At 38.6% G+C, this 12,598-nt stretch overlaps 1 protein-coding gene across 4 annotated transcripts in view; it reads left to right on the forward strand.

Moving 5' to 3' along the window:
- Positions 1-12,598, forward strand: part of WARS1 (tryptophanyl-tRNA synthetase 1) — a 29,279-nt gene that overhangs the window by 4,913 nt on the left and 11,768 nt on the right. For all 4 annotated transcript variants that reach the window (XM_030039466.2, XM_030039473.2, XM_030039482.2 and 1 more), the window contains exons 2-6: positions 571-787; positions 1,879-2,086; positions 9,567-9,675; positions 10,557-10,676; positions 11,290-11,472. In XM_030039466.2, the coding sequence (XP_029895326.1) occupies positions 674-787; positions 1,879-2,086; positions 9,567-9,675; positions 10,557-10,676; positions 11,290-11,472 (734 nt within the window). In that variant the 5' untranslated portion in view covers positions 571-673. The remainder of the gene's footprint in view (positions 1-570; positions 788-1,878; positions 2,087-9,566; positions 9,676-10,556; positions 10,677-11,289; positions 11,473-12,598) is intronic.

Below are 12,598 nucleotides of genomic sequence, written 5' to 3' on the forward strand. Positions count from 1 at the left end.
ATTGCCTGTTCTTTAGAAAGCAGCATTTCTCACTAATCATCAGTGTATTTTATAACCTCTGGAGGAAAGCAGTAAAGAAAATGACTAAGTTTTTCTTTTGTATATCTTTCTTTGGGCTGAAGTACTATATCACATATATTAAGACAAAATTCCATATGATAGTTATAAAAATCTCATTATCATTCAGAATTTGACAGGGTATCAAGTACTGCAAAAACATTAACTAATCAGGAATTGGATAACCTCTACCAACTGTTCCGAGATGCTCTGAATCGTACATATATTTCATTAATTTTACTTTTGTCAGGAGTTTGACTTTGAAAAGGTGTTCTGGTCTTAAATACGTAGACAAACAACATTAAAAGTGATCTCTAAATTTATTTGTTACTCTTGTCAGTCTCAGTCCATTTCTGTATGAAACCGAAGCTCATTGTGTTAATGTATCCACATTTATCAATCTGATATGAATAGAATTAGGTATGGGGTCAGTAGTTTTTATATTCTTATTCTGTTCATCTAACCTTCAAGATGTGAATGAAAGAATAAAACACACTATTTTTTGCCCTACAGTTCTTCTTATTGTTGCTGCTGTTTTGAATCTACAAGCCGAAAAATTAGAAGACGTTAAATTTAGTTGAATTGTAAATAAACAGATCTTTTGCAGTCTGGCAAAATGGCTGATAGTCCGAACTGTGATTTGGAATCTCTGAGTCCGCTTCAGCTGTTTGAAAGAGTAACTGAACAAGGAGAGAAAGTCAGAGCACTGAAAGCAGGAAAAGCACCAAAGGTATTTCCATTTCATGTTTTGAACCCATGCTTTTTCAAGTTAGGTCTGTCTTTAAGTGCTGGAGAATATGATTGTTCTGAGATCTATTTTGTATTGCAGTAAGAAAAAAATCTTGTTAAAAAAATATTTATGTCCATTTTGTGAACTGTGGATGTACCTGGAGCAAGGTAGTCACTAGCAAGAGCAAAGATTTTACACCTGAAGTAAGAACAGAGAGTCATAGGCTTAGAAGTCTGCTTCAGCCAGTTGCCATGCTATGTGACAGGATCCAAGGTATTTGGGTTTCAAGTAAAATTTATATCACTTGCATTCTTCCCTGGTTTTAGATGCTTCATTAAAATCTTTTTCTCCATGCATTGTTGTACACATTAGCAAATATGTCTTCCTGTAACTGTACTGATAGTCCCTGCTTAATCTCCCTTAATTCAGTAATTTGCCATTAGTTTCAGGTTCCCTATTATGGCATCACTATGTCAGCAAAGAGAGCTCAGTTTTAATATGGGCTGTCTTAGGGTATTGCCTGTAGGAGTAAGCCTTGAAAACTGGGAGTTGAATAAAGTGATAATCTATTTGTTGCTTGCATGAGATGTTACAATAGCTTTGTATTAAAAAGGTCATAACCATGAAAATTGTAAAGAACTTTTTGTTCCGGTTTGTCTTCAAGTCTGTCAATGAATTGTAATGAATAAATTAAGGTGAGCCACTAAAAGCATTGTAAAGTAAATTAGATAATTTATATTTTATATATATATATCTTAGAAATTTGTGCTTAAAATGTTAAGCTTGTTTACCTCTGAAAAGCAGGCAAGCATTTTTTTTCCCTCAGACAGAAATTGAAAAGTAAGACAGGTGCTTCAAATACCTTGGCAATGGTGATGCTCTAAATTCTGCCAGTTAGGAAATGGTTACCTGCTATTTGCTTTTCTTTTACCTTTGGCAGTGATGCTGCAAACATACAAATAAAGGCTCAGAGTTTATGAATAATGCAACTCAAGTCAAAGCATGGATGCAGAATTTTGAAAGGTTAGGACATTAATGTAACTGTCTATCTTAAGTATGTTAAGTCAAACAGGTTTTTTTCCTTTATTCAGGATGAAATTGATGCAGCAGTGAGAATGCTATTATCATTAAAACTGTCATATAAAACAACAACAGGACAAGATTATCAGGCAGGCTTGCCTCCAAGAGATCTTATATCAATAAACAATGGTACAACTAAAGAAGAGGATGAGGATTTTGTGGACCCCTGGACTGTGCAGACATCAAATGCTAAAGGCGTGGATTATGACAAACTCATAGGTATAACTCTTTCTTCACTGCTACTAAGGAATTTATGTAAAGTGATCCTAATGACTACAAAAACAGCAAGAAATCATAACAAATCCTGATCAAAACCATCATAGATAACACTTAATTTACATCTAATCTTAGCATTCACGTGTCTAAAGAACCTGCTGTAGGTGCTGAAAATGTCCCAGGCAGGGATTTGCTATGGAAGACTTAAATATTTTCAAAGAACTTTTCAGTTAAAAATAAAAGTTTTACTCGCAGTTTGTTTTTTGGCACAAGGACTGTTATTAGAAGTTATGTTAATGAAGGTACTGTGACTGAGTATCTGCATCTTTAGTGACTGTGATGCAGAACAGCTAGAGCCTAGAGCATTCTGGTCAGGCTGTAGGATTCTTCCTACCGTCTCTCCATATCTGCCTTGACTACCAAATCAGGTAGGGCAGGGATGATCCAAAACTAATGCAAAAATCTGTAAGTGTAATGACTTCTTCAGAAGACACATTATCAAGCAGCCAAGTGCTGGCTGGGATGAAGAAGATGCAGCTCACTCAAACAACATGCATGTAATGGAAAACATTTTAGACAGGGGTGTTACAACACCTGCAAAGTTTTTTAATTTAGGAAACAGGGGTTTAGTTCATTTCTTTATTTGTTTTACAGTCCACTATTTTAATATCTTGTCTGAGTTTAGCATAGAAACAGGTGAGAGAACTATTCATTAATTTTTACTATCTTTGGTTTGTTTTTTGTTTTTTTTCATTATCGTCAATCTTCAGTTCCTATTTAGTATCTCAGTTGTACATTGCTGGTGTCTGCTTAGTAGCTTTTTTCTCACAATAGAGCATATACCCTTGTGTGGCAGTAACCATATATTTGCTTTGGGGACCTCAGTTGCTAGTGTCAGCATTCTTTTAACTCTGTGTGATGTTATTGTAAGATCATGTCAAATGTATGTGCATATTGGCTTAGTCTGCAGAAGGTAATAGGAGAAAGAAACAGTTGGAAAGAGAGAAGTGTGCCAAGAAAAATATATCTTGTTGGGGGAGAAGAAAAAAGATAATTGTTAGAATCTAAAAGTGGACAAGATCTCTCATCTTGTTACTTGTGTAGGAGGTATGGAGAAGGTAGGTTTTTATATTTTCCGGGGTGGGGGGGGTCTAAGTCTTGCAGAAAAGTGGTAAGAGTAGAATACTTGTGTTGGCACAATCTCAAGGTCTTTCTGAGAATGACTAGCATGACTTCACTGTAAATCAATTCTCTAAAGCCGTATTAAAGCCTGACAGCAATGCCCTTTTTTCCAGTTACTGTTTGTGTATGTATGACCTTTTGATCTACCCTAGAGTGGTGGGTTAGCCTAAAGGATTTTTACTTACTTACACTACTAGCAGATTGGGGAATTTGGTGGATGAGTCATTTTGCTTGTTCTAAGTGATGTGTTGGAAATTTTTCAGAGAAGAATGCTAGCCTAGCCACTTCAGGAAGTGAAACAGTTACTGCTTGTTATTGATAAACTTCCTCCTCTTCCTCCCTCTTAAAAATAATAACAAAAAGTATTGTCCAAGAACTTGCCATCTGATAGCTCTTACCATAAAGGAAATTTTTGTGCCACTTGTAATCTCTTTATTTACTAGTGGTACCAGAGAAAGTTGCCAGTGTGCTTGTGTTTACTCAGAAGAAATGAAAATGCTAAAAGCACTATGTAATCTAAAGGGATGTTCTTCTCAAATGGTTGTTCTAGACATGCACGTTAAGTGTATGGTTGCACAACAAAACAGCCTAAAGATATTCTGGGAAGAAAGGTTCTGTTAGCTATGTACTAGACATGAACATTCCTAGAAAATTTTTGTTTGTTTGTTTGAGCATGAGCAAAGGGATGAGTGAGATAGAGCTTTGTATGCTAACCGTGCTGATAATTCAGTGAGCTGAATATTGCAAATGATACAAAATGGTTGAAGTTGGCAGGAATTTTTGCAGATCATCTAGTCAACTCCTGTCCTCAAAGCAGAGTCAACTAGACCAGGTTGCTCAGGACCTTGTCCAGTAGGATTTTTATTATCTCCAAGGATGGAGACCCCATGACTTTCCTGGGCAACCTGTTCCAATATTTGACCATATGCACAATATGAAGGTTTTTCATATGTTTAAGTGGAATTTCCTTTATTTCAGATTGTGCCCGTTGCTTCTTGTCCTTTCACTGGGCATCACTGAGAAAAGTCTGATGCTGTCTTCTTTACTCCCCCCCACTTCCCCTAAGCACATATTTATACACATTGATAAGATCCCTCCTGAGCCTGCTCTTCCCCAGGCTCAGCAATCCCAGCTCTCAACTCTCCTCGTATGACAGATGCTCTAAGCCCTTCATCTTCATGGCCCTTTGTTGGATTCACTTTAGTATGTCTGTGTCCTTCCTGTGCTGGAGCCCAGAACTGGACCCAATGTTCCAGATGTGTCTCATCAGTACTGCGTAGAGGGGAAGGATCACCTCCCTTGACATTCTGGCAGCACTGTTCCTAACGCAGCCCATGAGGCCTTTGACCTCCCAATGCCACAGAAGCACATTGCTGGCTTATGTTCAATTCCTTGTGTACCAGGACCCTAGGACCCCAAGGTCCTTCTCTGCCAAGCAGCTGTCCAGCCAGTCGGCCCCCGCCTGTACTAGTGTACGGAGTTATTCCTCCCCAGATTCAGGACTTTGCATTCCCTTTTGTTGAACTTCATGAGAGTCTTCTCAGCCCATTTCTCTAGCCTGCTGAGGTCCCTCTGAATGGCAGCACAACCATCTGTTTTATCAGCTACCCCTCCCAGTATTGTTTCATCTGCGAACTTGCTGAGGGTGTCCTCTGTCCCATCATCCACATCATTAATGAAGATGTTAAACAGTACTGGCCCCAGTATCAACCTCCTGGGGTGCACAAATAATGTTGGGCTCCAGCTGGACTTTGTGCTGCTGCTCACAACCCTTTGAGCTTGGCAGTTCAGCCAGTTTTCAGTTCACCTTACTGTCCACTTATCTAGTCCAGACTTCATCAGTTATCTATGAGAATGAGATGGGGGATGGTGTCAAAAGCCTTACTAAAGTTGAGAAAAAGAATATCCACTGTTCTTGCCTCATCTACTAGGCTCGTCATATCATCATAGAAGGCTATTAAGTTGGTCTGGCATGATTTCCTATTCATAAATCCATCCTGACTACTCACAGTCACCTTCATGTTTTTAATAATGTTTGGGAATGGTTTCCAGGATTATTTGCTCCATCACATGCCCAGAGATTGAGGTGAGGCTGGCCAGCCTGTAGTTCCACAGTTCCTCCTTCTTGCCTTTCTTCAAGGTAGGAGTGTTATTGGCTTTCTTCCAGCCCCGAGGAACTTCTCCCAGTTGCCATGACTGTTCACGGATCATTGAAACTGGCCTGGTCAGTCAAGTTACTGTATAACTAATAGTAGGTTATTAGTTTTTGGTATGCAATACAACATGGCAGTGGCAAAGAGGAAAAGTACACAACAAATTTTCAGCGAGTGCAGATATGCTTTTGCAAATGACAGCTCTCAGGACTTCTTATGTACAGCGAGTTGAAAGCTGTCTTGGTAAAAGCTAGAACACTAGAGATCAAAAGCACGGTAGGAATTTTTTAAAAGCTTGTTGAGTGGAGACTGTGTCCTTGTCAGAAGCTGTTTAGGAAGGCAGATTCTTTGTGGACAGAGAGTCTAAAATGTTTTGAATGTCCTCATAAGAAGAATAAGAGGAAATAGGTACAGAAAAATTTATCCAATTTTTTTAACAGGAAAGACAAAGAGGGGCAAAGAAAAGGGAGCTGTGCAGTCTGTGACTGTTTAATAAAGATATTTAGGCATTTCCAGTGAAGTATTCTATGTATCAGAGAGCTTTATAATCACTTGCTGTGACAGTATACAAATATTTCTAGGGTGGCTAGCCCCAATTAATCTGGGGCATTCTCATGTTTTCTGTTTCTGTAAGATTAGCCTCTTAACAGTTGCTGTTGTTCTGCTGAATCAAACATTTTCATGTTCATTTGGTCTCTTTTTAGCATTCATCCAGATTATAATTACTTTGCCATTTTATAAGGCATTTTATTTGCTAGGAAGAAATTCATTCAGTAATTAAGGTTTGCTTGGGACAAGCAGATGAGAGAACGCTTGGAAAACATATGGATTAAAGTAGTGGTTGCTGAATCATGTACCAGCATTTGTCTTTTTCAGTGACATTTATTTTAATAGGTCAGTGGATGGGCCCAGTGCTTCCCTTGTATGATGTATTGCTTGATTCACCTGGAGTGAATGAACAATTGTAAGCAGGAACTTGTTTCCCATTGAATAATGATGTAGACACCAAGGTGAGTGCTGCAGTTGACATGCCTGAGGCATGGGATACCATTCAGATGGACCTGGACAAGCTCAAGAAATGGGCTCATGTGAACCTCATGAGGTTCAACAAGGCCAAGTGCAAGGTCCTGCACCTGGGTCGGGGCAACCCCTGGAATCAATACTGGCTGGGGGATGAAGGGATTGAGAGCAGCCCTGTGGAGGACTTGGGGGTGCTGGTGCATGAAAAGCTGGACATGAGCCAGCAATGTGCACTCGCAGCCCAGAAGGCCAACCGTATCCTGGGCTGCATCAAAAGAAGCATGGCCAGCAGGTCGAGGGAGGTGATTCTGCCCGTCTACTCTGCTCTGGTGAGACCCCACCTGGAGTTCTGCATTCAGCTCTGGAGTCCTTAGCACAGGAAAGACATGGACCTGCTGCAGCAGGTCCAGAGGAGGGACACGAAAATGATCAGAGGGATGGAACACCTCTCCTATGAGGAAAGGCTGAGAGAGTTGGGGTTGTTCAGCCTGGAGAAGAGAAGGCTCCGGGGAGACCTTATTGCGGCCTTCCAGTACTTCAAGGGAGCTTATAAGAAAGATGGGGACAGACTTTTTAGCAGGGTCTGTTGTGATAGGACAAGGGGTAATGGTTTTAAACTAAATGAGGGTAGATTTAGACTAGATATAAGGAAGAATTTTTTATGATGAGGATGGTGAAACGCTGGCACAGGTTGCCCAGAGAGGTGGTAGGTGCCCCATCCCTGGAAACATTCAAGGTCAGGTTGGACGGGGTCTGAGCAACCTGATCTAGTTGAAGATGTCCCTGCTCATTGCAGGGGGGTTGGACTAGATGACCTTTAAAGGTCCCTTCCAACCCAAACCATTCTATGATAATATGCCTAGTTTTCCCTCCCGTTTAGTAATTAATTCCTACTAACTTCGAGTTTAATGACTGTATACAAAGCCTTGTAGTAATGCTGTGCATACTGGTAATTCTAGAACAAAATTAAATGGGCATACAGGGTCTGGAACAGCAGAAATGCTTACCTCCAAGTTGATGCTCAAATTGGGTACATTACCACTTTTCGTTCCTGTCAAGATTGAGTCTTTCTTTCAGTAGGGCTTCCTGATTTTTGTTTGTGAGAGCCTGTTCAGTGAATAGTTCATATAACAAAGTGAGAAAACAGTTCACATAGCAAACTTAAACACACATCCCCATTTTCAGTCAGAGTGTAGGAGAGGAATTCCTTGTACGCAGAACTTCTCAGCATTCTGGTGCTCCAGGGTACACGTTGGTCTGACTCTTCTGTCCCACCCCTTATAAATCCCTTGAGAGCACTGCAGTCTCGATGATTAGGATGGCCATGGTTTTAAATAGTCTTTTTTGAGATGTATGCAAAGCCTTGATGGACTAAAAATAGCCTCCATGCTGTGCTTTGAGAACCTGTGCTGTAAAGGCATGGAAGGCCTCTTTCCCTTTTCTGGGGAAGACATTAGTCTAGTCTAGTATAATAAGCCCAGAGTGTCTGAATATTTGACTTGTCAAATTACACCAGTGTGCTTAACCTGCAGGGGCAGCAAAGAATATTAATTTTCTTTGTAAATGAGTTGCATACCCAAGGCAGTACATTGGGTAACCAGCACAGATAGAGAGCTCTGCCTCCAGATGGAATCAGTCTCTCTGTTGTCCAGTGGTGTAAACTGTTACGCTGTCCAGATAAGGATGGTTACCATGTGCTAGGATGTAACTTTAGAAGCCTACCTGCTCTGGTGGAAAGTTGTAGTCTTTGGAAGGACATTTCGGTTAATTACAATATTCCTGCAGGAAGACTTTTAATGTTACTTGCTTTTGGCTTAAAAAAGAAATTGAAAATTTGGAAGCAGGAACATGCTTAAGGAGGGAATTCAAAGTAAACCTGATTTTATGTGGGGCATTCAAAGTGATTGTTGTGTTTTCCACAGGCAGAAGTATAGTAGTCATGTAAGTCATAGTTTACTAGCTGCACAATGAATGGTTTAGAATTAATTTCTTTGTTTCTAGTTTCTTTAGGAAACTGTCAAGATATCTGAAATTTGTCAAGTGTTGGTGATATGTTCCTGTGGAATAATTATTTCTTGTAACAGCTAGGAAGAGCCAAAGTGCTTCTCCCATGTGGACATGTGTCTTATAACCATGGAATTTGCCAGTGTAGTCTCCCTTTAATAAGACAGTTGGAATAGATGGATCTTGATATTTTGTACATATAAAATGTATCTTTACATCCAGAATCTCTGTTTTGTTCTCTTGAATACTTTGGCATTTCCATTAATTAATAGTGCAAGTTGTTCTAATGTTGAGTAGAGCAGAATAGTAGCAAAGAGTAGATTCTTGTCTGGATTTTTTCGATCAAGTCCAAATTGTGGAGCATTGACCTGCTTATTAGGGTCCAAGAATTGGGACTGGAGTATAGGAAGCTTCACTGGAGAAATAAGACTTCCCCAGTCCAGTTTTTGGGGGAATAGGGAAAAACACTGCTATTTCACTCTGTCAAAACCTTTTTTTGAATGAAGTGACTACATCTGAAAATGTTGTTTATTAGTAAGCTGATTTCCTAAACCTCCAAGTCTAAGTCTTATTTGATTGCCATGAAGAGTATTATGCATTACCTTTTCAAGCCTCTTGAGGGGAGCAGTGTCTGTAATCATATCCATATAAAGGAGGAATTAAGTTTGCATAAGAGTATTGGGGTTGGAAAGTAAAAAAACATGTGATATGGGGGCAGAAATTTAGACATCAAGAGAGGAACATTCAGAGCCTCACAGCCTTTTCTATCCTAGGCTTACAGAGGCCAAGTTATTGACCTAAATATGTTTCTTTGGAATGTTTTTTGTTCTGAATATCAATATTTCTGCTATAAGGAGACTGCAATTATAATCAGTCTTGGATGGACCAATACTACATGTTAGACTTGGCCTCCTAGCATAGAGTTAGTACTGGAGATGACTGCTGGGACTTCAGGCAAGAATCAGGAAAATCTAGCCATTTTACCTGAGACTTGAAGAAGGAGATGTCCTTTTTGATCTAGGCCACATTGGTATGTTCTTGGTAATCCAAAATCTGGTTCTAGCTATGCTATGCTTATTTTTCTTTTCTTTTTTTTTTTTTTTTTTTACATTTTATTATTATAGTTCGGTTTGGCAGCAGTAAAATTGACACAGATCTGATCAATCGAATAGAAAGAGCTACTGGGCAAAAACCTCACCGCTTTCTACGTAGAGGAATCTTTTTTTCTCACAGGTGAGTTTTTCTTGGTTTAAAATTCAAAAAGGTCCTATTAAGTAGACTTTCTGTGAACATTATTGGGAGAAACCTATGCCTAGCAAAAGACCGTGTTATTCTATAACAAGGTAAACCAACTGTGTCATTTGAAATTAGCAACTACTGCAGATTTCCCCTGGCAAGATTTGAAACCCTTGGTTGCATCAGTTTCTGATATGTCCCCACTAATCCCAAATTGAAGAAATGTGCACAGAATCTTTGCTTTGTACAGGTTCCATTTTGACTCTATGTTAGGAGCCAGACAAAGGTATTGGCCTAGCAAAGAACTCCAGGGCTTATATGGTGTCACTGCTGATTACAATAAGGGTTCACATGGCCTGTGGACCTATGCATCCGTATTACATAAAACAGGCTCAGGGAATAATCTTAAGCACCAGCCTGCCAGTCTACATTGTTTAATTGTTAGCATGCATGGGCGTTTGGCCTATGGCAGCTAGCACGTTTCAAGTAAGTGCCTGAGTATGATTCAGGGCATAACCTCCACCAGAGAGCATTCCAAGCTGGTTGTTTGAACCTATTTAGGAAATGATTCCCAGCTCTGTTTCACTAGGTCTTAGAAATTATTATCCAATTAAGTAATTTTAAAAGTTGCACTTTTTAAAAATTTTAATTATTTTTCTTTGAGGTTTTTGTTTTCATGGAGGCTGAAGGAGACAATACTTTTCTTAAATTAAAAAAATGAACAAACAAAACATTTTCATTTCTAGGACACTTAACATACTATATTTTATTTATAAATTCATTTGGCTTTAAAAGCACTCAGATTTTGAATAGAAGCTTTTTGCTGTGGATGCTTCTTCCTAAAGAGTTGCATCATGTCTTCTCTGTTTTTTCTTTAGAGATATGGACCAAATCCTCGATGCTTATGAAAATAAGAAGTCCTTTTACCTTTATACAGGCAGAGGCCCGTCCTCTCAGGCAATGCATGTTGGTCATCTTATCCCATTTATATTCACAAAGTAAGTTATTTCTACCATTTCTATTAATCAAAACATTTTTTTCTAAGGAAGTGTTGAACGTGGTTTATGGAAGTGCCAAAATGATACATTGCAAGAAGTTGTGTTTAAGTGAGGTGAATATTAATGAACCTAAACAATGCAATCTTACCTTTTCACTAAAATTATCATAATCCCTGCATCACCATAAAGCCCTCTTCCTTGCACCCTTAGCCCTGTGGCACTCCTTAAAATTTTTGTTGTTCTTAAAAATGAGTTTGTGATGAGACTCAGTAACATTACTCCATAATGCAGTGCCTGTGGCAGCAGGACACAGAGACATTGGACTCAAATTGTTAGAAGTCTCTTTGAATTCTGTTTCCATTGCAAATGGTGACTGATATCATATGTACAGGAAACAATAAGTGTGAGTCTTTTTTCCACGTAAATTGTCATTATAATCTGTATAAAATGCTTATTATGTTCACACACATAAACATAACTGCATATGCATACAAAGAAAAGAGAAGCAGACCTCTTTATATACCTTTGTTTAAATGTATAAAAATATTTTAACTGCATGACTTACATCTTCATTTTAACTTACTTAGCAATAAAATCTTTCTGCTTTTATTAGGTGGCTGCAAGAAGTATTTGATGTTCCCTTAGTTATACAGTTAACCGATGATGAGAAATACCTTTGGAAGGACCTGACAACTGAGAAGGCATATGAGTATGCTAGAGAAAATGCAAAAGACATCATTGCATGTGGTTTTGACATCAATAAAACCTTTATATTTTCTGATTTAGACTACTTGGGGTAAGTATAAATTTCTTTAGGGCATTGTAAGGAAAAAATGTGTCTGTATTTTCTCTCCAACTTCGACAGCCAGCAATGTTTTAATAAATGTATCTAAATTTGAAAGCTTCAAGACAAGCTTTACAACACTTAAAATAGAAACATATTAATTTTTCTGCTGTCTAACATTTTATATATATTCTATTGTCATTCTCCTGTATTACATAAGAAAAAATACTTGTGTGTGCAATGCTTAAAGTTATATTATGAAAAATATATTAAACCAGCTAAATTTTAATAATACCTAAACCACCAAGAAACCTCCAGATTTATTTGTTTAAGTTGGTATCAAAATCTTTGAGATGTGTTTCCACTTTATCTGTGCTAACAAAAGGCATTTCAGCAACTTGTTGTGGTCAATTAATTTAATAATGCAACATGAAAGATTATTATTTGAACTTTGAATAAAGTTTAAAGAAGATTAAAGAAAAAGAAACTGCTGCTGGAACTGCCTTCTCAGAAGGAAGAATTTTTATGGCAGAGTTCAGGACTGAAGCTGTCGGCTTTTTTCTTCCATGTGGGGTGATGAGATTCCTTAAAGATTTGGATGAGAGAATATATGTTTTAGAGACAAACTGTATAATGTACAGCCCCCAGAATGTGGAGCCTACAAAGCAGTTTTTCCTTTCACTCTCCTGACTTTCTTGCCTTAGAAAAGTTGTGTTAACACAGATCTGCCCTGTGGCTGAATGAGGGCAGGTCAGAACTGCGCTTTCTTTTGCTTCAGCTCCTCAGCAGAAATAAAAAAGGAAGAAATTGCTAAGCTATTTTTGATTTGGAAATGTTGCTGCTGTATTTGGTGACAGAGAAAGTCCAACCAGGGAACTTAGCTGTAGAAAATGAGAATTTGGAGGATTTGAGCTACTATTCCTTTGGTGAACTACGGTGTCCTGTATGGGATACACACTGGGGATACCAAGCAGCGGAGAAGACATGATCTATTCAGGTTGCCTGAGTTCACAGGGAGGCGTAAGGATAAGTAAACTTCAGGCTCCATGAGACATTTTGGCACCATTTCCAAATCAAAATATTTCTGGGTTCAGACAGTTAATTGTGACCAAAAAAATTTACAGTAAATGTTGAGAGG

This window comes from Aquila chrysaetos, chromosome 2, assembly GCF_900496995.4.
Source record: "Aquila chrysaetos chrysaetos chromosome 2, bAquChr1.4, whole genome shotgun sequence".
Classification (NCBI taxonomy): domain Eukaryota; kingdom Metazoa; phylum Chordata; class Aves; order Accipitriformes; family Accipitridae; genus Aquila; species Aquila chrysaetos.